Raw genomic sequence first — 23,990 nt, forward strand, 5'->3', positions numbered from 1 at the left:
ATGTTAGTCCTCAATTATTCGAGCGACAGTACACGGAGCTTTACACGTGCATTCCAGTTTTATATTTACTGTATAAAATATATCCGTTAAATATAATTATGTGACTTTAGCTACGATGCCCAGGATACTGAAAAGCCTACGTAGCTAAACTTCCGGGGAGGACATGAATGTAGCAAGAGTCGACACGATCACCGTTCATATTTACGGTCGTTGCTAAGCTAGCATTGCCTGACTTAGCAGTGTCATGTTTAACAACAATCTTCTTATTCACGCGTGCTTTCTTGGTTGGTATTAGTTAAAGGATATCCAAGCAGCTGCACTAGCTGTATTATAAAAACAGAGATGACATCTAAACTGAAAGGTACGTTAAATCCCTCTACCATTAATGTAGCCTATTATGCTAACGATGGCAACAACACTCTAAACGTACATGCTTTTACTTCTGCTAATACAGTTACATTCGCATTAACTGTCCACATTCATGTAATTATTTAGCAGTTTTGTCATTGTTGTCTGTAGCACCACCGAGAATCTGCTTCCATTCTCCTGTTGTGCCGAAAATTGATTTCCACCGCGGGGGCGCACACAGCGCCTTAAAGTCTCTGTACAGTGCATGTAGCTTGTGCTATTGTTGTTTTGTCTCAGCTATGCAGTTGCAGCGCACACACACTCGTAACTCGATGTCTACTGTTATAGCAGACGAATTACTTTGTAAAATGGTAAAGTTTGTGAAACTGAAATGGTCACTATTTCTCGAGGGAGGGTTGCCTACAGCACATCTTGTCATCCAACAAATTAATGAGATCATGTTTTACACGAGAAGATGTTAGTTACATTGTGATCAATGAGAAGGATCTATTCAGTGTTCTATCGCAGACATGAGAATAAAAACATGATTATGTAAAGTTCGAAAGAAAACAATCTCCAAAATGGTATTTTTTCATGCAGCTGCAGCTCAACTTTGCTTTTATTTAATCATTTGGAATGGACTTTATTAGTCCATTCCAAATGATTAGATGTACCTATCTAGAAAATCTGGCAGCTACAGTAGGTCTTCTATGTGTCCTGTGTTTTGCACACTGTAGTGTCGGTTGTGCATAACATGCAAGAAATGTCTTTTTGTTCATGGTGCCGTGTTTTTGTTCTAGTTGGGAAGGCCGGCTCCAAGAATAAGGATGATGCTCCTTATGAGCTGGAGAGCCAGTTTATACTGAGGCTTCCTACGGTAAGACTGTTCCACCTGCAGGAACATATCATTCAATTCGACCATCTGTTGAAATACTGTGTGTTTCTTTCTTTTTTTCTGACTTCACAGGAGTACGCCTCAACAGTAAGAAGGATTGCACAGTCTAGCAATATGAACATGAAAGACAGACTCACCATCGAGTTGCACCGTAAGTTGACACATATAGTTAGAATGTGGAGTGTGACTTTAGTGAGTTATGTATTATCACACTTCTTTTCATACAAACTGAATTTGGAACTGGGTTTGTGATTAGATATGTAATGATGTCTAGACTACTGGTCTTTTAGCTCATTCTACTCACTAGGTTTATAATGAGGTTATTGTCTTCTTATTTACAGCCGATGGTCGTCATGGCATAGTTAGAGTAGACCGTGTCCCCTTGGCCTGCAAACTGGTGGATCTGCCCTGTATGATTGAGTCTCTCAAAACTGTGGACAAGAAGACGTTTTACAAGACTGCTGATGTCTGCCAGGTAAACCACTACGATGATCAGGACCAAGATATTAAGAGAATTACATAAAAGAACTTGTTATATTTAAAAAAATCTCAATTTTTCCTGTTAGTTATATATGATAATCCAAAAATCGAACGTTATTTACCCTGCCTTTTTTCCATCCATGGGCTAGATGCTGGTGTGTACACTAGATGGAGACCTTTACCCTCCTTTGGAGGAGCCAACTGGCACTGACCCCAAGAACAAAAAGAAGGACAAAGACAAGGACAAAAAGTTCGTTTGGAATCACGGCAGTAAGTACATACATATGTAGACACACAAGTTTTGTTTTTACCAATTTGTGCTGAAAAAATGTGCAATTAGGAAAGCACAGTTTGCTCACTACTGCTGATTGACCTATTTTGAATCCACTAATCCTGTTGTTTTGGCCTGCAGTAACCTGCCCTCTGAAGAACACACGCAAAAGAAGATTTCGGAAGACTGCGAAAAAGAAGGTTTTGACATTTTCATTTTCCCTTCAGTGCTCTCCTCCCATTTCCCATCCATCTCTTTAGCATCTAGTTTGATGAACCGTCTATTCTAAGGCTCTTTGCCAACAAGACATTTACATTTCATAAAATGGGAACTGTGGCGAAAGTGAAAACCAAGATTTACATATAAATAAAGTCTTTCCATCTTTGTTTGTCCCAAAGGCATGCAAAAAAAAAAGCAATTTCACTACTGCTTTGATCAAAGTGAAAGCGAGTAGGCTTGAGCAGTACACTTCTACTTTGTCTTCTGAATAAATCTTCCTGAAGGTGCCAAGCCGAGCCATATTGATTCGGCCCCTTGTGTTTTTAATCACTAATGTACTTCCTGGCATGAATCCAGCTGCTACCTGTGTGTGTGTTTGTATGTTTGTGTGCCTGTCTGTGTATGTGTGCGTACACCAAAAGTAACCCAATCTCTCTCCCTTTCTCCCTCCCCCTCCCCCTCCTTCTCTCCCTGTCTTCCTTGCAGTACATTGAATCTCCTGATGTGGAAAAGGAAGTGAAGAGATTGCTGAGCACAGATGCTGAGGCTGTCAGTGTTCGTATCCTTTTAGTCACTTACAAATATTCGGCATGCCCACCCTTACCATCCCAAACTCGCTGAGAGTATACATTGCTGTTTCTGGACATACACGCTTGGTTCAAGAAAGGCAGAGCAATGCTTTTGGATTCAGTAGTAGTTATTTTATAACGCAGAGTCTAACCTGTAGCTGCATTGTTTTTAGTATTTAAGAAGCATCAAGTAGTTAGTACAAACATAACCTCCATGGCATTCCTGCTTCCTAACTCCTGCCTGGCTCACCTGACTTGACTCTGGTTAATGCCTTTGTGAGAGAGATGCACAGTGCAGGGAAGCTATTAGTCCTCTAATGAAAGTCTAAACTTGCCTGACAGAATAAGAGCACAGCAGGGCTGCTTTGAGTGGTTGCTTGCTGTGTGTTAATTGAGATGGACTGTTCATTATCATTGCTTAGTTGGTCGCAGAGAAGCGAGATTCTAATTATAGGTTTAGTGCTTGCATACAGCAGTAGATATACACATTGCCACACTAATGAATGTTAAGGCAGTTCCTGGGAAGTATGATCAGACCATCAAAAAATCTGAGTCTTTCAGTGTGGAACCTCTGAAGTTAGAAAGGAGCCTGCAGAAGATGTGTTCTCCTTAACCCTTGATGCTCAGGATGGGAAGTTATAGCAGAGGACGAATCCAAGGACGCAGATCAGCATGGCTCTCTAGGCAACCTGGACTCCTCACCGGGGACATCGGGACACAAGATGGGTCATGGATCCTCTGGTAATCATAGCAAATATGATTGGTGGGCTTTGCTAGCAGGTTGAATCACATGTTTACTTAAAATGGTAAAAGGCACATGCATTGTTAACTAAACAATTTATGTAATGTGCACAAGTGTTTTACTACAGAAAAATAAACTTGTCAGTGCCTTTAGTCATTAGTTAAGCTGAACTAAGCCATGTATGAAAAGAGGTTGTTGGTTGTTTGGGCATAAATTTAAAATTTAGTTGTTTTGTTGTTTTGTTTTTCAAGAAGCTTTTGTCTCTGCGACCCCAAGCAAGCAAGCACTCTAATTCTAGCAGTTCCTGTCTGTGTCTCCATATTATAACATTAATGTGTATTCCGCATGACCAGCTCAGCGTGATGAGCTGAGGGAGATCTTCAACGACATCAGCAGCTCCAGTGAAGACGAGGAGGACGAAGGGGACCGGCACGAGGACGAGGACCTAAATATCATGGACACAGAGGATGATCTGGTCCGACAGCTCCAAGACAAACTCAACGAGTCTGATTCTGGACAGAATGAAAGTGATAGGAACAACCAGATAGGTGAGTGGATTTCAGATTTCACAGATCAGGATAGTATTTAATCTAAAATGAATTACACATATTTTGTTTTTGGGATAAAACATCACCTATGTTATGCTACAGAACATAAACACTCAATTCAGTGTTATATTTTCACGGTACAAAATCTATGGCCAGTGTCGCAGCCCTTTTTTTTTAAGAGTAGCACTCCTCAGTCAGAGCTTTGCTGCCCAGTTTGCTGTGTGGACACTTTGATGTATAAGCTGTAGATGTACAGGTAAGGCCTGTGGGGTGGGAGGTGCATATTAATATACATCTGTTCTAAAGCTGAGCCTGTGCTCCTCTGAACGCCAAGTGTGTGTGGGTGGTTTATACCTCTGCGGATCCAAAATGAAGTGCAGCATTAGAATTATGCAATCTCTCATGCTGTGCTTGCAGTTAACATCTTAGAATGAATGCTGATTCACTTGGCTCACTTACTGTGTATACAGTTGTTAATTTTTCATTTTCAGATCTTAGAGACAATCTAGCATAAAATTATATCAACCTTCCCTCAGATACCTGTGAAAGCAGAGGTCAAAAATAGCCCTAGCCAGGTGTCTGGACTTCTAATCAGAGCTGAGTTTTCTAGGTCAGACATCACAACTAGCCCCACTTTCACATTAATAGACATGCTGGGCCTTCACCCACAGAGATGCGCACACTGACAGCTCTCAGCTCTCCTCCTCAACTAACCCGCCTGACAGGTGTTGTAGCTCAGCGTGCAGCTCAGACAGCTGTCCAGTCTGACAGCACAATGCCTCCTTATCTACATACATGGAGCTGTCACTCAGCAGCACTTCTGGTCAGCTCCACTGTAGCATCTGAGCAGAACTTTCTCCCAATATGTGGGAAAGCTCTTTATGTTTTGTGTAAAGTTGTAATCAATGAGTCTGTAGGGACTAGTTCCTGGTTTTTCATATTACAATAAATGAATTTATGAAACTGAGAGCCAGCTTGGGGAAGCAGTGAATGGATACTATTGGTTTGGTGCCACAGGTTGTTGTGGATGCTATCACTTTGGTTGGATTTAATGAGAACTCTGTGTGGGGCCCAGAGCAGACTGATTTAGTTTTGTCTTGCAGAGCTACATCCTGCTGGCACACGTCCATTTAAATGGACTGATTGTTCCCATTAAGGGTAATTTGTCAAACTGAAGTGGAGGCATCTTTGTGGTTCAGCAAGCTGAGGCGCAAATTATGTCATATCATGATCTCTCCCGTGCCTTCTAGAAGACAACACTCGCTGCATGAGAGCAGGAACGCAAATGACATGTTTGTGAGTGTTTTTATGTACAAAATACTTGAACCTCATTTTTATCCTGCAGTTATGGAGTATCAGGTGCAGATCAACAGCGTTAAGGCCAAGCTTCAGGAAACCCGTGCCCGAAAGAAACAGCAGGAGGAGCTGATCATGAAAGTGGAAAACCAGGCCCTCAAAGTAAGCAGCACACACACACACACACAATTTTCACACAGTCATTCAGAATCTAGGTCTGCATGTACACAAACATGCAGATGAGCTTAAAGGCAAATGTCTTCATGCAGCATAAATTCTCTCTTTGGTGATGTGAAAACAGCTGATTGCACACATTGTTTGAGGCCATTCTTGTTAGTATTTTTTTTCTTTGTTAAAACCTTAAATTTTGCATATTTTTCCACCAGCCATTTGCTGCATAATTACTGCAATACGCTGAAAACGCCATGAAAATTCATACCTCTCTCCAGCGCTCTTTAGTGGGGACTTAACAATGAGTGAAACATGAGCAGACATGGCCCTTTTTTAACATTGCCATTTAGAGCTCTTATTGCCCGGTGTTTTGGGACCGTCAAAGCCCCATCTTCAGTCGTTATTATCACAGTCGCATGGAAAAGGTCAGCTGTCTCTGACTGGCATTCCAAATGGCCTTTCTGTCAGGGAAGAGATAGTGACATGAGCAGCACAGGCAGACACACATTTGAAACCATCACGATTTAATGAGGCTCAGCATGTCGACTTGAACAAATCTTGTTTGTCTCTCTCCTCTCACAGAACCGCTTCCAAGCCTTGTTGGATGAGATTATTCAGCAGGAGGAGCGGGAGATGGAGCAGGTAAGAACGTTTTTGTGAAAGCCGCGGATCAGTACTCGCTGTGGCTTTCTACAGCTTTCAGCACTTTGCATGAATATATTTTGTATGAATATCAAATACCATGTATGCAGACTGCATTGTGCTTGCTGTCATTTTTATACCCAACAGTTTCTGTGCCTATTAGCAAAGTTTAAATCCAATCAAGGAAAATGTCATTTGTCAGCAGCTACCAGCAGAGTTCTGTTTTGCAGCTATGGCATAGTGGCCACCCACTGTCTTAGGTTGTTGTTTGTATTGACAAATGAAGGCGGCACATTAATGTGAAAAGACATGTTAATCATGATCCACTTACCCTCCAATTACACCCCGGGGCCGCTGGGCATCAATCACACCTTCTTTTTTTCTGCTCCAACAGCTGGCCTCTCTACAGGAGCAGCTGGACTCACTGATAGAGAAGTGACCACCAGGGGGCAGCCTAATGTCATCTTAATCAACACGCATCATAAAGATGATGAAGAGTTGAAGAGCAGCCTTCATCCAGGGAGGCAGCAGTCAATAAGTGCGTCATTCCGTTGAGTTTGTCAGGTTTATGTATTACACCTACAACATGCAGGTTTATTGTGAAAGTTAATGTTTTTATTAAGATTGTAGGCCGCTGAATGATGGTTTGGTTTCAATGGTGCATGTAAAGCTAAGCCTCTGCTGTAGCTGACCTTGTTTGTATTTCATTACCTGCATTAAAATAAATTTCAGAAATGTCAGGTCTCAGTTTCATTGGATTTGAACTGTGTTTCTAACCTTGTTAAGATTCAGCTGACAGTGGCAGTATAAAACATTTGTTTTGGCTCAGTAATGCCTTTAGAGTGCTGTGACCCTAACAAGTCATCAAAAACCAAAATGTCTTTATTCAGCTGTATATTGATATTTTTAAGGAAAACAGACGAGCTGAAAAATAAAAATGTCCCTCACGATGTATATCCAAGTGTTGGCACCATTACGCATCAGCGAGTGTGTTTTTCTTCCTTCTTTGCAGTAGAATAAAAAAAGTTAGATAAATCAACTCTAAATCTCCATACTTGCAGACTTTGAGGCGTGTTAGAGTCAATTGTGTCAGAGTGCTCAGGGCTGCCACACTGTCAAACTGTCAAGTGCATCAGAGTTATGATGTGAGAGGTTCTGAGACGTTCCTGAGAGACCTGCACATAGTTAACAATGAGATGTATAAACATGTTTATCCACAAACCTTGTTTTGATGAGAAGGTTGTCAACCCGAGTACTACACATTATTAAATTGTATATAAAAGTCTTTACCCAACACCTCCTCATTACTCATATACCAGTTTTCAATCCATCGTGAACTTAAGCCTACAGCTGTACACACAGGTGACATAGATGATGCTACTTGCTCAATAGGAGAAAAAAGATGAAGAAAAAGAGGTTAAGGTACAGGCTATATAGCCTTTTTCTTTTTAGTACGTTTTTCTGTGACTTTCTAATAATATAAGGAAATCTATAGCCATATAGCTAACCTTCTATATAGAGGTGGCAACCTTAGAGGTGGTTGACTTCTGATGTCAGAGTAACAGCAGGGTTTTGTTGCTTTCTGAATGGCTGTGTCCTCAGAACTTTTTCTTTTGAAGCAAAAAAATGCTGCATGTTGACACGTCCAAGTCAATTTAATAAAATTACGGTAAAAGAAAATGAAAGCTTTCTGGTTAACCACACCAGCTCTGTGTTCACAAGCACAACTTCAAAAGGCACTTCCCCTCTGTGAAACCAAGGAGGCTCAGCAGAAATCAGAGATTTTAAAAAAAGCATTCTGGGAGGAAACATGCTTCCTGCTCGGTCTCAATTGCAGATCTTGGCTCCTCTAATGGGATAATAACCCAACACATCTAAAAACTTTCAAGCAAAGATGAGAAGAAACTCTGGACTGTTCTGAAGAGGCCTCCTAGGAGTCCTGATTCTCATCCAGCTGAAAAGAGCTGAAGCACACATTTGGGAGGAGGCCACTCATGAAACCTGCAGTTTGCTCATGAGGAATGGATCAAATTAACAATTAATTTTTGTCACTTAGTTTTGGCTTTTTTTAGAGATAACTTCTGGTTGCTCCTTAAACTTTCCTTCATCCATCATTCTTCAACATCCTGTTTAAAATCTGCTAAAAACAAACTTGTGACAAATTTAAAAAAAAAAATATTAAAAAATGGATTAAGAAAATAAATTACTTAATAATGGATCTGAATCTGAACACTACTTTCTGCCCTCTCTCCTGGGCAGACGACTGCATCTGTAAATCATCATAACGTCACCTCTACTTCCAGAATGATCTTCACTTGTTGTTCCAGAGTGATCTAGACTCTTCCCATCCACATGATTCAGGGCCCGGTGGTCATCCCCGCCTCTCCAGCTCCTTCCTGCAGAGATTTCCCCACCAATCGCAGGGGTAGGCAAGGGATTAGTGCCTCAGATTAAAGTGGCCATCTCCAAACCCTGCTTAATCCTGCCATCTGTCAGAGAGCAACGAACCAGCCAAGACTCTCTCTGCTAAGGCTAATTAGAAAGCCAGAAGAACACACACCTAAAGAAAAGGAAAGAAGTCTCTAAAACATACCCACTTTTTTTTGTCCTGTCTGGTGACGATGGAAGAGACGTACCTTCTAAACCACCCAGGAGTGAGGAAGAGAATTCTGGCTGGAGGCACAGGACCACTGCCACACTTCCCACCTGGGACAAAGGTATCCAAAGCCACAGTTAACCTGATGACCTGAATGATAAACAGAATAATCACCATTGTTATAAAAGTTCCAAGGAGGAAGACTCTGTTACTAGTGTCTATTTTCGTAGCCATGTGTTGCATTGCCCACTTCAATTAGATTGTGTTGAATTATTCATGATGTGACTAAATTTATTCGTCTGCCTCATACACACTGAGCAAACATTTGGTCAACCAAATTGCAACATGTTTCTTGGCACTGTGTCATTGTTTCTGTTCATCCTCTGATCCGCTGGTCTTCGACTTTTCTTCCCCTTCCTACTCACTTCCAGCCATATGGCACCGAGCCTGGACACTGTGACAAATATTTTCCATGACAATGCCAGCATGAATTTCCATTTACCTGTGTGTTACACTGTGCGTGTGTGTGTGTGTGTGATTTGCCCCCTCAGTGAGGTGATTCCCAGTTGCTCACACGTAGTTATCAGACCATTATACACAATCTGTCAGGCTATAAATAGAGACTGTTATACAGTCGGAGCACTGGTATGCACACAGACAGCTATATAATAAAAACCAACATGTCAGTGTTACATATAACATAACATGCAATTTCCCCATTGTGGGACTAATAAAGGTTTCTTAATATATAAACATCTTTTACATCTAATCTAAAACAAAACTAAATAAATCTAAACATCTAATAAAAAAATAAAGATTTAGCAATAATGATAACAAGTGAGCTGTGCTCACAAACTAAAGCAGGTCAAATTAATCAATTAATAAAGTCAATCTCAATCTTAATAAAAGGCAGAAAGAAGAAAGCAAATAATAGAATTTTAACCACTCCACTTTGTTTACTTTTTTATCAAGAGTATGCCAGACACACACAAAACATCTGACAAAAGAGAAAGAATTTTAATTCCCAGCTGTATGTAGGCAATGAACAGAGCTGAGAAAAACATTGTATACTGTATTTTTTTCCTTGTCTTCAAGCCAAACAGAGAAAAGCACTGTTTTTGAAATTCACACAAAATATGTTATTTCTAGTTTTCAATCAACAGAGCACATCAACATTCATGTAAACAATCTGTAGGCTTAAAATAATCCATCAAAAATCATAATCTCATTATAGGAACTGCATTTGTTTTATTATTGTATTGAAAAATCACTCACTGGCTTAATAAAACTTCATTTTTTTCTTTATTTTCTCTCTGCTCTTTAAATCTCCCTGTTCTCCACCCTCTTTGCATCCAAGCTGGTTTTCCATTTCCAGACGTTGTTGGACAACTTTGAGCGTACATTGGTTGATGACAGCCGGCTGGCTGGCAGACCGGCTGAGATCTTTGTGGGAAAGATGTTCAAGATGGAAGTGTGGGAGCCCCTTCTGACATCTATGAGGGTCGGAGAGGTGGCCGAGTTCTGGTGCGACGCTGTTGTGAGTTGGTTTGTGAACTACACCTTTCTGAGAGGGGCCTAATGATTGCCCATGAGGAAGGAAGGAAGGTTTTTACTCCTCATTATGATGCATATGAATCAACACTCTGTAGCCTCCTACTTACTCAGTATTACAAACACAGCAATCTCTTTGTGCAAATTTCAGTGTTTTCCTTCTGGAAGAAAAATGAAATTTGCAAGTAAAATGGTGGCTACTTATTGTGTTTGCTTTGTAGGACTGATTGGCATAGGGGCTGCAGCACAGGAGGGGGGTTAGCATGATTAGCACGATGATTCTTTAGACCTTATGTTCACGCTTTTGTTGATGTTTTCATTTTGCAGCACACAGGCCTGTACCCCATTGTGTCCAAAGGAATGAGGCTGATTGCTCAGGGGAAAGACCCCCTGGAGGGCCAGAGACACACGTGCGGCATGGGAAACCTGTTCCACTATCACTCCACCGGTTTCCCTGAGCTGGATGAGCTCATGCGAACTCCTCAACCACTTATATTCATCATGGAGCTGCTGCAGGTAAACCATCAGCTCTGCTTCAAAATAGTGTGACAGTATAAAAGACGCATTTTACCGCTAATCCAACCCACAGTGTTTTAAAATCCACTGACAGTACTAACAAATCTCATGTCCCCCTCTGCCAAACACATTCAGCTTTGAAATAATATATTATCCAGAACAGGCTTGAGGCTCATCGGGGAGTCCAGCAGTGGAAGCAGTAAATTAAAATTGTTGCTGTTTTTTCTGCAGCATTTTTTATTTCTTTATTTATTTTGTACACGAGTTGACACGTCTCCAGTGGTAGAAGAATTTAGAGCCTTTCTAAAGTACCTAAAAAAACAGGCTAGCAGTATGCTACTGGTTTATATCTATATTTATGTTCCTTCAGACCTTCTGGTGGATCACAAAGGACCAAAACTTGTACATTTTGTTCAGCAGTTCATCACACACTCAACATTACACACAACACAACCTCAGAATGATGAGTTGGTTGATATTCACCTATACTCCCAGGCAGTGGTGGAGGAAGTACTGAAGCTTGGTACTTAAGTAAAAGTACAAATACTCGGCAAAATATATACTCAAGTAAAAGTAGAAGTGCTACATCAATAAACCTACTTAAGTAAAAGTCTTAAGTACTGACTTTTAAATGTACTTAAAGTATTATTAAGTAAAAGTACTCATGCACCAAATATATATGATTGATTTCCATTGCAAAGTATATCTGAACAGGTTAAAATAATCAAAGAAATTAAAATTGACAATGTGTAGTTAATTTAAATTTTCAGTACCCAGAACCAGCTATGGACAGGTCTGTGTGTCATGAGGCAGGCTGTGGGAATCCAGTGAACAGAGAGGCTGGTAATAAAAAACAGGCATACACCATTTTTAATGTGTAAGTATTACTAGTTAGCTAACTGAGCCAGAGCACCGGCATCATGATTGTGGCTCATTATAGAAACACAGCTGGCAGCGTGACACCACCTCCATGCAGTCTGACCTCACATCAGTCCAGCACTGTGTTCATCAAATGTAACAAGTAACTACAAACACTGTAGAAATGTAGTAGAGTAGAAAGTACAGATAACAGCTGCAACATGTAATGGAGTAAAAGTATAAAGTATGCACTATTATTTTGACTTAAGTAAAGTATAAATACATAAAAAAGTACAGTAACGAAGTACAAATACTTAGTTACATTCCACCACTGCTCCCAGGTCACCAAACGTTCATAAAAGGAGGCTGAGACGAGGTCCAGCTTTCATCCACAGAGCTGTGGGTTTTGCTTCATGACCCAGCATGAAAATCATTTCACTTTAGTTTTTTTTACATGCTTTGTTAGGTTTATTAAAATAAAAATACTCGTTAGGATCAGGGTGCAAAATCACTCAGGTTTAGAAAAATAATTTGATTTGGGTTTTGGAACATTAAACACTTTTTATAGAGCAAAATTGTGTCCTCCCTCTCTCTCTCTCTCTGCTCTTTCTGGCTGTCATGAGTCCCAAACAACACATTTAACTGCTCTATTTACATATATATTATTAGTGATCTTGGGTTTTGAAGAACACATGTATTTATGTATGCATTGTCTTTTGCAAATTAATTGCAGGATAAGTCAAATCTATCACCACCTCTCAGCAAAGCAACACACCTGCCAGAGAAGCTGATACATGTTTTTGGTATTTACTTCCTGGTTCTAGTTTTTCTCCTTTTAAAGGGTTTTGGTCTGGTGTGTTCTCCTTCCTCCCCTACTGCTTCCAGGTTGGAGACCCCATGTCCTACCACAGAGAGTCATGGATGATGGACAAGGATGAGAAGCTTCATACGGTGCCAACTCTCCACATGCAGGGCAACGCACTAGTCAAGCAGAGAGAATTCAGAGAGGCCGCCAGCAAGTACAAAGAGGCCGTCCTGCTGCTGAAAACCGTCCAGTCCAGAGTGAGTGAAGGATGAGAGAAGAAAAGGTGGGATGGGAAGTGACTGTTTTTCTGCTTTGCTCTGCTTCGCTGTGTCCCTGATTACAGGCAGCCAGGTGGGAGGGCTGGCAAAGGAAAGAGGAGGGAGAGCAGTGGAAGGCTGTCTAGGATGAGACTGTGTATGAGATATTTTGATAAGAGAATTCTTTTGTGTGTGTGTGTGTGTGTGTGAAAGTGATTTTTGGCAGCTTGAGGCATAAGTGTAGAACAGATAGCTGGCCTTTGTTTAAACAGCTAGTGAAGCTGTGTTTGGGCAGGGATGAAGCTTTTGGTATCTGTCAGTGTCCCAAAGCCACGTCAGTCTGTGTGAAAATACTTACTGAATTTATATGAATAATAAAATGTGTGTAAGAACTGCCAAGCCACATCACTGCACCATGCACATGTTTGTGTTGTTCTTCCTCTGTGTGTGTTTGTGTAGGAGATGCCGGGTGATGTAGACTACATCAACTTAGGTCGAATGATTGTTCCCTTGGAGTTGAACTACTGTCAGTGTATGCTGGAGCTGGAGGAGTACTATGAAGTTATAGAGCACACCACCGAACTGCTGGAGAAACACAAAGGTAAAGCTCAGTTAAACAGAACTCATTACTAATTTGAAACACATCTTTAAACAACATTTTTCTGGGCTGAACTGACAGAGAGCACGCAGTCATTTTGTTCCTTTGTCACTTACCGTGCACACGGTTTGCATCACTGTCAAAGCTAAAGCAGCTTCATTGGAGCCGCCGGAGTTAATCCCATGCACAGAGGTAGTTCAATAATACAAGGTTTTCATTCACTGACTTCTTCCCCCCGGAGAGGTGAACCAGCTAACATACCATATGTTCACTGTCCTCCAACCTGATGGAGGCTGCTTGGAAAGGAAAAAAAGAAAAAGAGAAAGAAAGTAGGCTAGAGTTTCTTGGTATCAGCATTCGTTAGCTGTGATAGTGTAATTTATGTATGAGAGTCATTACTTTTTAAGTACCCAGATCTTTAATGCCATGTACCATGTGTTCACCTATTCTTTCTTGAGCTGTAAAGAAGAAGAAATCCCAGTTTTGACAGATTTTTAGGATTAGTTTTACACCCACATATGAGAATAAAAAGTAATGTTAAAAAAAGATTAGGAAAAAGAATATTGTAATCAAATGCATGGGAATGCTGCAGAGGGGTGCTGCACCCTTTCCTTTCCACTTCTGGAACTGTATTTCCAGCATGTTGTTACAATGTGACAGGTCAGGGTGTGATGTCTGTTCGGGCTTTACCGCGGTGCCTGCTGCATGTTGCAGCTGTGTCTTTGCTGAGAGTGTGTAGGAGTGCTGAAGCTGACATTACTGAGGGTTTTACAGTTGGAGCAGCCCTGGGAATTGTACTGTCATACCCATGGCTACTCATATAATCCTAGAGGAGCCTCACATGCTGGCACACTGTTCACTTCAGAGCCTCATGAAAAATTCTTCCTCGCCTAGAGACAGGATCCAGAGAGGCAGTCTTTATTTTACTCTCCTCAGCCTGGATACACAGTTTTACTTATTTCCCTTATTGCAGCACTCTGTGTGTGTGCGTGTGTGTGTATCACATTCACATTGGGATTTAACTCTATTAGTGAAAAATGCCCCATTGGGTAAAGGTTTGGTTCAGATTAAGGTTAGCATGAAGTGATAAATGAATCAATATATCATATGATCCCTGGCTCTGTTCTGTTCTTTATGCCTGATTTTCCAGTTATTCTGGTTTTTGGTGTTTTCCTTTTGGTTTTGTTTCCTGTTTTATTTTGAAAGTCTTGTGTTCCTCATGTGTTCCCTCCATGTGATGACCTGCCCCACCCTGAGTGTGTTCACCTGTGTCTTGTGTATTTAGGTCTTGTGAGCTCCTTGGTCCGTGTCAGTCCATACTGTGTCGTCACACCATGTTGTTCCTTCATGTCACCTGTGTTTCCTGTGGAGTAACCTCTGTCTTTCCTCTGGTTTGTTTCATTTTTTTTTGTTCGTTTGGTGGCTTATTAAAACTCACATTTCTGGTTTTTGTGAGTCTGCATTTGGGTCATATTTGAACTTTAGCGCACAACAGAATGGACTGACCAGAGGGGTAACAATGCACAGGTGAACAGTGAGTGGGGCAGGTAATCACAAATTAAGTGGAACACAAGAGGAAGTAAAACACAAGGAAAACAAAACTTTCTAAATCAAACAGGGAACAACCAAAACCCAGAAAATTACAAAATACCAGAATAACTGGGAAACCAAGCATAAAGAAATGAAACCAAGCCCAACAGAACCTGGGATCATGACAATAATGTCATATCAAATGAGGGAAACATGAGGAGCAAAAGTGAAAAACTTTAGTGATCCAGGTGAACAGTCATCACAAAGCTACAGCCTCTTTCTGTATTACGATTCATGCACACATTTCACCTTTATTTTCTACTTTTATCTTTCATGTTTCACTTTATAATTTTCCTCATTCTCCTCCCTGTTGCTGTCGCCTGTGTCATCAGTGTCATGTTGTCTGTATCAGTTGATGTCAGCCCTTCTGCTGCCGTTTCATCCCTTCAACACAGTTGTTCTTCAGAGAAGGCTCGCTGCAGTGTCTGCTTTTTGCCAGGGGCGACAGTGAAATCTGTTTAACTGTTGGCTGAATGAAGATTTAGCATAGAGGGAAACTGAGTGCAGGAGGAACCATCAGTGCAATGGGTATCTAAACCAAACACAAACAGAATTCATTGCAGTGATTGTTTGGGTCTGTTTGTGTGTGTGTGTGTGCATGTTGATGCCTTTATTCATTTTTTTTGCACTTAGTTTGTGGTGTAGAGATTTATACCACTTTCAGCACAAAGGCTGTAAACTGTCTGAATGTTAATTAGTGTGATGTGGAAGTGAATTTTATTTAAAGTGTGTTTAAGTGGTGCATCTTTCTCTAGAGGGCATTGCTGTTCCTGGCCAGTGCAATGTTTTTGTTTTTTAGTTCTTATTTCTGTGACATCAGCCATCAATCTGGATCATGTGAGGAACTTGTGCAGGTGAAGCAAGAAGTCCATGCTAGGCTTAAAACTATTCAGATGAACCAGCTGTTTGTCTTCTTCTATTGATTACTAGTGCATCAGTGTGACATGTGTTCACTCACTGTTGGCCCACTGTGGTTTAAATTGTGTCAACACAAGTCAGTCAGATATCCTCTGAGCTCATCATCTTAGGGTCAGACTAGCTATTTACCCCTGCTTCTTTTTTTTGGGCAAAGCTAAGCTAACCCGCTGTATTATTTATTGACAGATATGAGTAAGTAAGTCCTGAAAGCTGAATATCAAACTTTTGCTTGAAGGCATTCTGTGAAGCATAAAGATGCAGTTCACGTCCATTGTTTGTTCTGATGATGACATATTATGGCAATACACATCCAACTCTACACCTAAAAACAAACAAAATGCCACCTGTGCTTCAGTCGACGCACCAGATCTATTATTTATAGCTCTAGTAGTGTGTGTGTGTGTTTATTTTGTTTCTCGTTTCTGATTCTCAGACTGTGTGAAGGGCTACTACAAGAGAGCCAAAGCCCACGCTGCTGTGTGGAACGACAAGGAGGCCCGCAGAGACTTCAACATGGTGTCCCACCTGGACCCGACTCTGGCCTCGCTGGTCTGCCGAGAGCTGAAGTCCCTGTCAGAGCGCATGAAGGAGAAGTACTGGGAGGAGAAGGAAACCTACTGGAACATGCTGGATAAAAAGGGGGACAAAAGTGAAGAGGAAACAGGAAAGGAGAGTGATGAGGAGGGTGATGATGAGAGTAATGAGAAAGTGGAGGTGAAAAAACAAGAAGATGGTGAAAATGTGACCACAGCGGGTGAAGATGAAGGAAAGGGTTTGAAAGAAGCTCCACAGGAAGCCCAAGAAAATAAAGCTGCACCAGCTGAGGAAGAGAGCTCTTCTTCAATTAATGAAAAAACTTGTGATAAAACAGAGGGGAAGGGCTGGCAGCAGATGTTACGAATTGTCATGCTGCTGCAGAATGAAGGCAACTTCCTCATTAAAGAAAAAAGGTTTGAAGAAGCTTCTGAAAAGTTCAAAGAGGCCATAGAGTATGTGGACTTCCTTCGAAACAAGGTAAGTTTTATGTAGGAAAGAAGTCAAATCAAGGTTTTTGAGATGCAGACTGATTATCATCACGTTAGCAACCAAAAGTTCTGCTGTGAAGAACATGCCAGAATGTAGTCTCACAAAAGGATTGTGGCTCAGAATCTATAATCATGTGTCTTTGTTGCTTTTTTACTGAAGAGCAGCTGTGGCATTGTAGGTATGCTGGCAAAGAGAAGAACAGAACAAGAGCGCTAAAAATAACAGCTATCCACAGAGATATCACTGTCACAGCCTGTGCTTCCTTTCCCTTCCTTAAATTCTCTCCCTCCTGCCACACCTCTCTCTGTCTTATACTCCCCCACACCTCTCGCACACAACAAACTCCCTCTCTTGCTCGCACTCCTCTGCCTGCTGTCACCATCATCTTGCACATCCCATCTTCTTCATCATTCCACCCCAAACCCTTTATATCTTTGTCTCAATTTTTGTTTCATCTTTTCAACATTTCCTCTGCCATCTATCACCACCGTCTCCCACTCATCATGCCTATCCACTCTTGTTTTCTCAGCAGGTGGATCAACAGGGGGAGGACTGGGAGTCGCTGGAGAAAGTGCGCCTTCCACTGATTCTCAACCTCAGCCAGTGCATGCTGGAGTTGACGCAATACCAGCAAGTGGTGGAGCAAAACAGTGAGCTACTAAAGAAGCATAAAGGTGAACTAAACACAGAGCTTGAAGCAATGGCATATTTTCATATAGAAATAGGTGCACAAGTATATAAATATAGACTTTTTTTTCCATCAAACATCATTTTTAAGGCTAAAAATATCAACATCTGACAGCAGTACAAACGCCTGGCCCTCGGCAAACTCCTGTTTTCAAACTGCAACAACCTTAATCTCTGTGTTTATCAGGGAGAGAAGAAACCAAACATTCACTACCACAGTCTTGTGTCTCCCTATTGTTCCCCCAGCACCCACCCATAGACATCACAGCCAAAAATGAATTCATTGTTTTCTTGTTGTTTCTGTTATGATGAATTATTTATAGTCGAAGTTCTTTATTTTTTGCCTTAAATTACCTCTCTCTGAGTCCACCACTGACAATCTGTGCATTTACCTTATCCTCCCTGCAGAACTTTATTCTACTTTGAATGAGACAGAACAACTGAAGAAAAACTCTCCTCGTACAGACATGCCGAGATTTAAAGAGATGCATTGTACATAAGACCAGCGAGTGCTGTGTACAAAAAGTAAAAGCAGCCCAGCTACCGTCTGTCACCCACCTCAGTAGTGAGGTTTTCATGGCTTTATGGGTCCCATGTTAAGATGACATTGGCCAATACAAATGTATGTTAACACAAACATACATCCATATGATATGTTAATGTACCCATGAGCTGCATCAGGCAGGTGTATTATCCATAACATTCTCTGAACTCATGTTAAAAGATATTTTCCTTGTTAGAAACGTTGTTAGGGTGCAGTACGAGCAGCATCTAGAGACCCTTATAAAACTGGTGTAGTTGATTACACTAGATATGAGGTTGAAAAGCAGCAAAACTATCCCTGCAGCCTTGTTCTTGCTGACCTCCTGCGGTCTATACGTGCCAATATTTCATTCGTTTGCACTTATTTTCTGTCTTCTCAAATTCACAGGTAACTTTAAGGCCCTGTACCAAAGGGCTCGAGCTCATGTTGCATTGTGCAACGAGGATGAAGCTCGGCAGGACCTCAGTATGGTGGAAAAACTGGACCCCAATTTCAAACCCTTTGTTCATCAAGAACTGAAAAAGATGGGTAACAGCATCCGAACCAGGCACACCATCCAGAATAAGACCTACTGGGATACAACACAGGAGAAATGGGGGCCGGGTGGAAGCAAAGCCAAAAAAACAGCAAGAAAAAAGAATGTCAAAGTTGCACAGAAAGCCACGGAGGAAGAAAAAAGTGAAGGGAATAAAGAAAACAAAGATGGAGAGGGCGAAAAGAAGGAAAGCTCAGAGGGACACCCCCCTGCTGAGTCACAGGGAGGGGATGATGCAGGAGCGGAGAAACATCCAGATGTGAAAGCAGAGCAGAGCAATAAAGAGCTGGAGTGTGGGGGAGCAGAGGAGTTAGATAATGAAAACAGAGAGGGGGTCGTGGTTCATACCGACCTCAATGCACCAGATAATCGAGCAACAGATAACGATAGCAATCCTTCGCCATCCAGCTCAGGAAAAGATAGTGTAGCGAGCAAGAGATCAGGGTGTGATAAGGGTAAGAAGAAGGTCAAATGCCAATCAAGTACAGCACAGGACCGAGCCACGAGCGGTGAGACAGAAAATAGTGGCACTCCATCAGAGTAGACCAGTGAGAGGACAGCTGAGAAGGAACGGCAATATGGGTAGAAGAGGAAATATTGAATCTGCCACATACAAATCCAAATATAAACACAAGAAGGAAAAAAGTTATATAAACAGCCACATTTGGCAGCAGTCTAAGTTTCATTACTCAATTCTCGAAAGGATGTTTTCAGTCACACAGAAAAAGACAACAGGCAGAAAAGGAGTTTGCCAAATACAAAGATTGTTTTTATTTCTGTACACAAAGAGTAGAAAGCAGCCAGTAACCCACTTGTTATTACAGTAAAAAGCCATTCTTCAGAAAACTTCTCCTACAGATTAAAAACTCTAGAGAAAAAAAAAGTGTTTGGACAACAACCAAAAAAAAACTAAAAAAAAAAAAGTTGATTAATGAGGTATATTAATGGTGATTTAGGAAAAAAAAAATAAGAGTTCACCTGTAAGTGTGTAAATGTTTGTGTTAGCGTTGTCAACTCCTAGCTTTAGAGGTTAGGTGATTCATTGCCCTGTTATGTGACGAGCCTTGTTCAGATGCATGATGGCAAACACAGGAGGGAGGAGAGTTAATGACCACGTCGCCTGAACAGTGATCGCAGTGTTCTCTGGGGTGACTCTTGCCTCTGTGGAGAGCCTTTTTCTTCAATCACAGTTTCACTGATGCCACAGGGAGCACAGATGTGTGTGTGTGTGTGTGTGTGTAGAGGCAATAAAAGGAGCCATATAGAAATTTGTACATGGATCATGCCTCATATGAGATGAGACTTTCTCCTTCAGCTGGATCACCACCAGGTTAGCAATTAGATTGGTGCAGGGACAAAGAATGCTTATGTAAGTCTATTATGCTGTATTTACTATAAAATAATGACAAATGTTGACATGCAGCCCTGTGTGACGAATGCTTTTATCTTCTTCATCATTTTGTGTACAAAAGTACGGCGATGGGTAATCATCAATGTGTAATGAGATGTGTAAATGCCAGTAGATAAATGTCTATGAATAAATGTTGCTTGTCGTGGCTTTTCTTTTCTCCCACGAGCCGAGTGGCTGCGCTTTGTTCTGACTCTCGAGAGCTTTATCCAAACAAATAAGTGGTGCTGATGTGAAGATGAATTCAACACATAATGATGACTATCTTCAGCAGCTAAACAATGGCAGTCTTCAGTGGAGGTGGAAAGTGAAGAAAAGTGGAGGGTTGCATTTAGGAAACAAGGCCTTCTTCTCTTGCTTCCCTTAAGGCTATTAGCATTTGTATTGTCACCTTTTCTCCAACTCACAAACCTGTGGAACTGCGTCCTTGGGGACAGTTCCCTAGCAACAGCATCAAAAGTAACAGGCAGCGAGTGCTGAGGAGGATGATGTCAAATGTGAGTGCTGTGCGCCTTGAGCGGGAGCTCGTAATGAGTGCAGCACATGGGTTTCCAACTCCTGTATGTGAGGTCAGGCTGCCATTTTTAAGGTTTAGGATGAATTCCTAACTGTGTACATCTTCAGACAGTTATGTGGTGCCAGAGCTTCGTTGTTTCAGGCAAACTCTCCTCCTGCTGCTGGAGATTTTTTTGCCGTAGCAGGCACATCAAAGTGAAATTCTCCCACCAGCCCTCAAGCGATAAATGGATTGTTTTTATTCCACCCTTCCAGTATTGTCTTTCAGATCTTTAGTCCTTCCAAACATCCCCACGCAGCATCACAGGCTCCTTCATAACAGCCTCATTTAACTGGCTTCAACCTATGGACGTGGAGCATGCTGCGATCCACTCACTGTCAGAGATTGACTGACACACACATCAGATACAATCCCTCCTTCCCTGAATGCAAAAAAAGTCCAGAAAGACTTGTCTTGTACAGATTGAGTTAGTTTTAAGGCATTAATTGACTGTGCTATGTTTAGAACAGAATGCACCCGCTGACCCTCATATGATGAGAGTAAAAGCATTTCTACCACGCACCCTTTTGTAAAGCTAAAAGCAATTAAGAAAGCATTAGGCATGGGAAAATGACCCATGTAGAGTCAATAGCTACAGTTCCTTTCAGATCTACATGGGATAAGGGGATTATTAAGGATGAAGTCTGGGTGGGACTGCATTATGTTGCCCCCTCCTGTAGAGTCTGGAATTGGCCTAGCAGAGAAAAATGGAGCTCCATCCAGCCTGCAGCTCCTTCGTTCTCTTGCACACAGCAGGCAAACGCTAAGATCCCAGAGCAGAGGCCTGCATGCTGATATTTATCGACAGACGTTTCCTTAACATCACAAGATTGCATTAACATTACAAATTGGCTGAAACTTATTTGAATCCTGGGAGAAATGAAATGGATCTGCTTTTCTATGACGTGATGTATTTTTAGTGTTATTGATCATGCAAGGAGCCATATGTGCATAATTTCATGAAGGCTGTATTCTTTTACAGGGACTGAAACAACAGCAAACATGTATGCACGTACAGTGAGTGCAGCTGCATCTGCATGAGTGTAAAGGGCTCACTTAGGGAGCGAGCAATGAGAGCGACAAGCAGTTCGAGAGGATTAGAGGAAACACAGTGTGTGCATACAGAGGCGCTGTGCTAGCGGGCACTTTGGCTGTCTTAAATAAATCATGGATTTAACTGATGATGTGTCATTCTCACAAAGTAAATAAGCTTGTTGTGGGTGCTGTCAACTCCTCGACAATCTGCACGGTGCAGCCACATGAAAAGCAGTCAGCCCAGCCCCAATCTAGTTCACAAGAACGAGCTTTAACTCACTGCCTCCCTTCAAAATTCAAAAATAACAACCATGATAACATATTCAAGGAGAAAAAAAAAACACTGAAGAGACATTTTGACGAAACAAGGGAAAATCCTTCCTATTTCTTTTTGCAGTTTTTGAAGTTCTTTTAATGGAAGGTCCAATTTGTGCTGTGGATTGATATAAAGCTTCACACCTTCGAACAACTACACACATACTGGTAAGCACAGTGTCTTGTCTGGGCATTTTCCTTTTACTGTAGTCTCTCCCTGACCTGCTGCTAACGTTAGCTTCCTTTGGCTCGTTAACATGGTGTCAGGCTGTGCCATTGAAGTTACAGAGCGCAGCCTGGCCAAAAGGACATCAGTGTGAGCCTTCATCAGTTTGCATGAAAAAGGCTTTTAGTGCACAGAGTTCCAGTACTAGGTTAAGCTCTGAGGATCACAGCTGCCGCAGTGGTTGCGGCGGCCTGTTCTCAGTGGTACGGAGCACCTCTCTCTGCCATCAGACATTCCTTTCAAACTCTCAGTCTGCTCCTTCTGGCCCACTCGGGGTTAGATGTGTGAGGTGGTGCCTGAAATTCGAAGACAGCAGAAAAGAAAAAAAGAAGTACAAGTTTAGAAACACATGTAAAATACCAAGAAAATGTTCTTGGATATAAGTAAGAGGGCTATAATTATGATAATCCCTTTCTTTGTTCGAATTACAGGCTTTGGCTGGCCCAGCAAATTGCTTTTTAAATGCAATGGGACAGTTTGTTAAGTGTGTGACAGTGACGCTCGCTCTGTCTTTCTCTGCTACAGTCTCCCTCTCATCTTACTACTCCTCCTCCTCCTCTCTGCCATTTAATCTCCCTCCCCCTCCCCGACTATCGACCCGCAGCAGTACATATTTGCTCTCCTCTCCATCTCTCATGCTCCCGAAGGGCCGTGGAAGAGCGAAGAGTCTGTCTCTACAGCAGCAAAGATCCGTGCAGCCGAAACAAACTCACCCGGTTCTGAAGGGAAGACGTTTCTCAGCTGCTCGATCACCTCCTGGAGCTGTAGCACCGTATCCTGCTCATGCTCCAAATCATCTCCTGACACACATGCACAGAGAAAATGTTACTCCTCAACGAGCGGATGAGGATAGGATGGAGGAGGACGGATCGATGCATGGCTTCACATTCAATTTGCGTGCATGTCACTAACCTGCTGCCTCAGTGTCAGTAGTCTCTCTGCTGGCCGGCTCCCCGTGGTGACCTCCTCCAGATACAGGAGAGGACAGCGTTGATGGTTCTGATCCATTGGCCTCGGAATCATCTTTGGGCTGTTGTTTATTTAAGAAAAGACTTATTATTATTCAATCCAAATAATTGCTTATATTCATCATGTTTCAGACCCCAGAGTCATTTGGCCTTCTGCAAAGTAATGTTACATTTAATGGCAGACAGCCAGCAGGGCTCAGGCAAAATTATTCAAAAAAAAAGAGGCAATTTTGCCCAACAGCTGTTACAGAAAAATCATCCAGTTACTGTGATTTGTGCTTTGATAGGCATATAAAAAAAGGGAATTGCACAGCACTCAGTGGTATTACAGAAAACACCCTAAGAGACAGAGGATGATGTCAAATCACAATCAAAGGTGCAAAATGTAACTCTTGAGGATATTATATCCTACATATCATCTTCTTTACTGTTTTTAACAACAGTGTTGTAATACTCAAGAGGTGGGTTGAGTGGTTCCAGTGAAACAAAGATGTCTGTAAAGGCTGACACACATTCATACATTTATATATCCAGCGAGAAAAGAACATGAATATGTTACCTGCTACACTCCCTTTGCTTTCCCTCCATTCACGTGGCCTGAATGCGCAATTTAGATACTCCCACTGTTAAGAATTTACACAGTCATTTATAATAGTAACTGTGTGTGTCAGCTCCCATCTGTGAGTCACCTCTCTGTCACACCTTTCCCTTACACAGCAGCAAATCCTTTTATATGATGCTCCAGTGTCTTATCCTCTCTTTATACTTTCCTTCTTTGTACTCCATCTCTCTATTTTACACACACAGTCCTTTTGGCTTT

General features: G+C 41.6%; 2 protein-coding genes across 3 annotated transcripts in view; one reads left to right on the plus strand and one right to left on the minus strand.

The window, feature by feature from the left end:
- Positions 1 to 137: 137 nt before the first annotated feature.
- Positions 138 to 6,921, plus strand: taf7 (TAF7 RNA polymerase II, TATA box binding protein (TBP)-associated factor). Its single transcript, XM_028417000.1, has 12 exons — positions 138 to 361; positions 1,149 to 1,225; positions 1,316 to 1,394; positions 1,585 to 1,718; positions 1,873 to 1,993; positions 2,136 to 2,194; positions 2,700 to 2,772; positions 3,410 to 3,523; positions 3,878 to 4,072; positions 5,418 to 5,530; positions 6,122 to 6,181; positions 6,576 to 6,921. Exons 1-12 carry the CDS (start codon positions 343 to 345, stop codon positions 6,618 to 6,620), a joined length of 1,089 nt encoding a protein of 362 aa, XP_028272801.1. The 5' UTR covers positions 138 to 342; the 3' UTR covers positions 6,621 to 6,921.
- Positions 6,922 to 19,479: 12,558 nt separating this feature from the next.
- drp2 (dystrophin related protein 2) overlaps positions 19,480 to 23,990 on the minus strand; it is a 64,325-nt gene continuing 59,814 nt past the window's right edge. For both annotated transcript variants that reach the window (XM_028416776.1, XM_028416777.1), the window contains 3 exons: positions 23,115 to 23,232; positions 22,916 to 23,002; positions 19,480 to 22,498 (listed from right to left, as the gene is read on the minus strand). In XM_028416776.1, coding sequence (XP_028272577.1) covers positions 22,479 to 22,498; positions 22,916 to 23,002; positions 23,115 to 23,232 — 225 coding nt within the window. In that variant the 3' untranslated portion in view covers positions 19,480 to 22,478. The remainder of the gene's footprint in view (positions 22,499 to 22,915; positions 23,003 to 23,114; positions 23,233 to 23,990) is intronic.

The sequence above is a fragment of the Parambassis ranga genome, chromosome 10 (genome assembly GCF_900634625.1).
Source record: "Parambassis ranga chromosome 10, fParRan2.1, whole genome shotgun sequence".
Taxonomy (NCBI): Eukaryota; Metazoa; Chordata; class Actinopteri; family Ambassidae; genus Parambassis; species Parambassis ranga.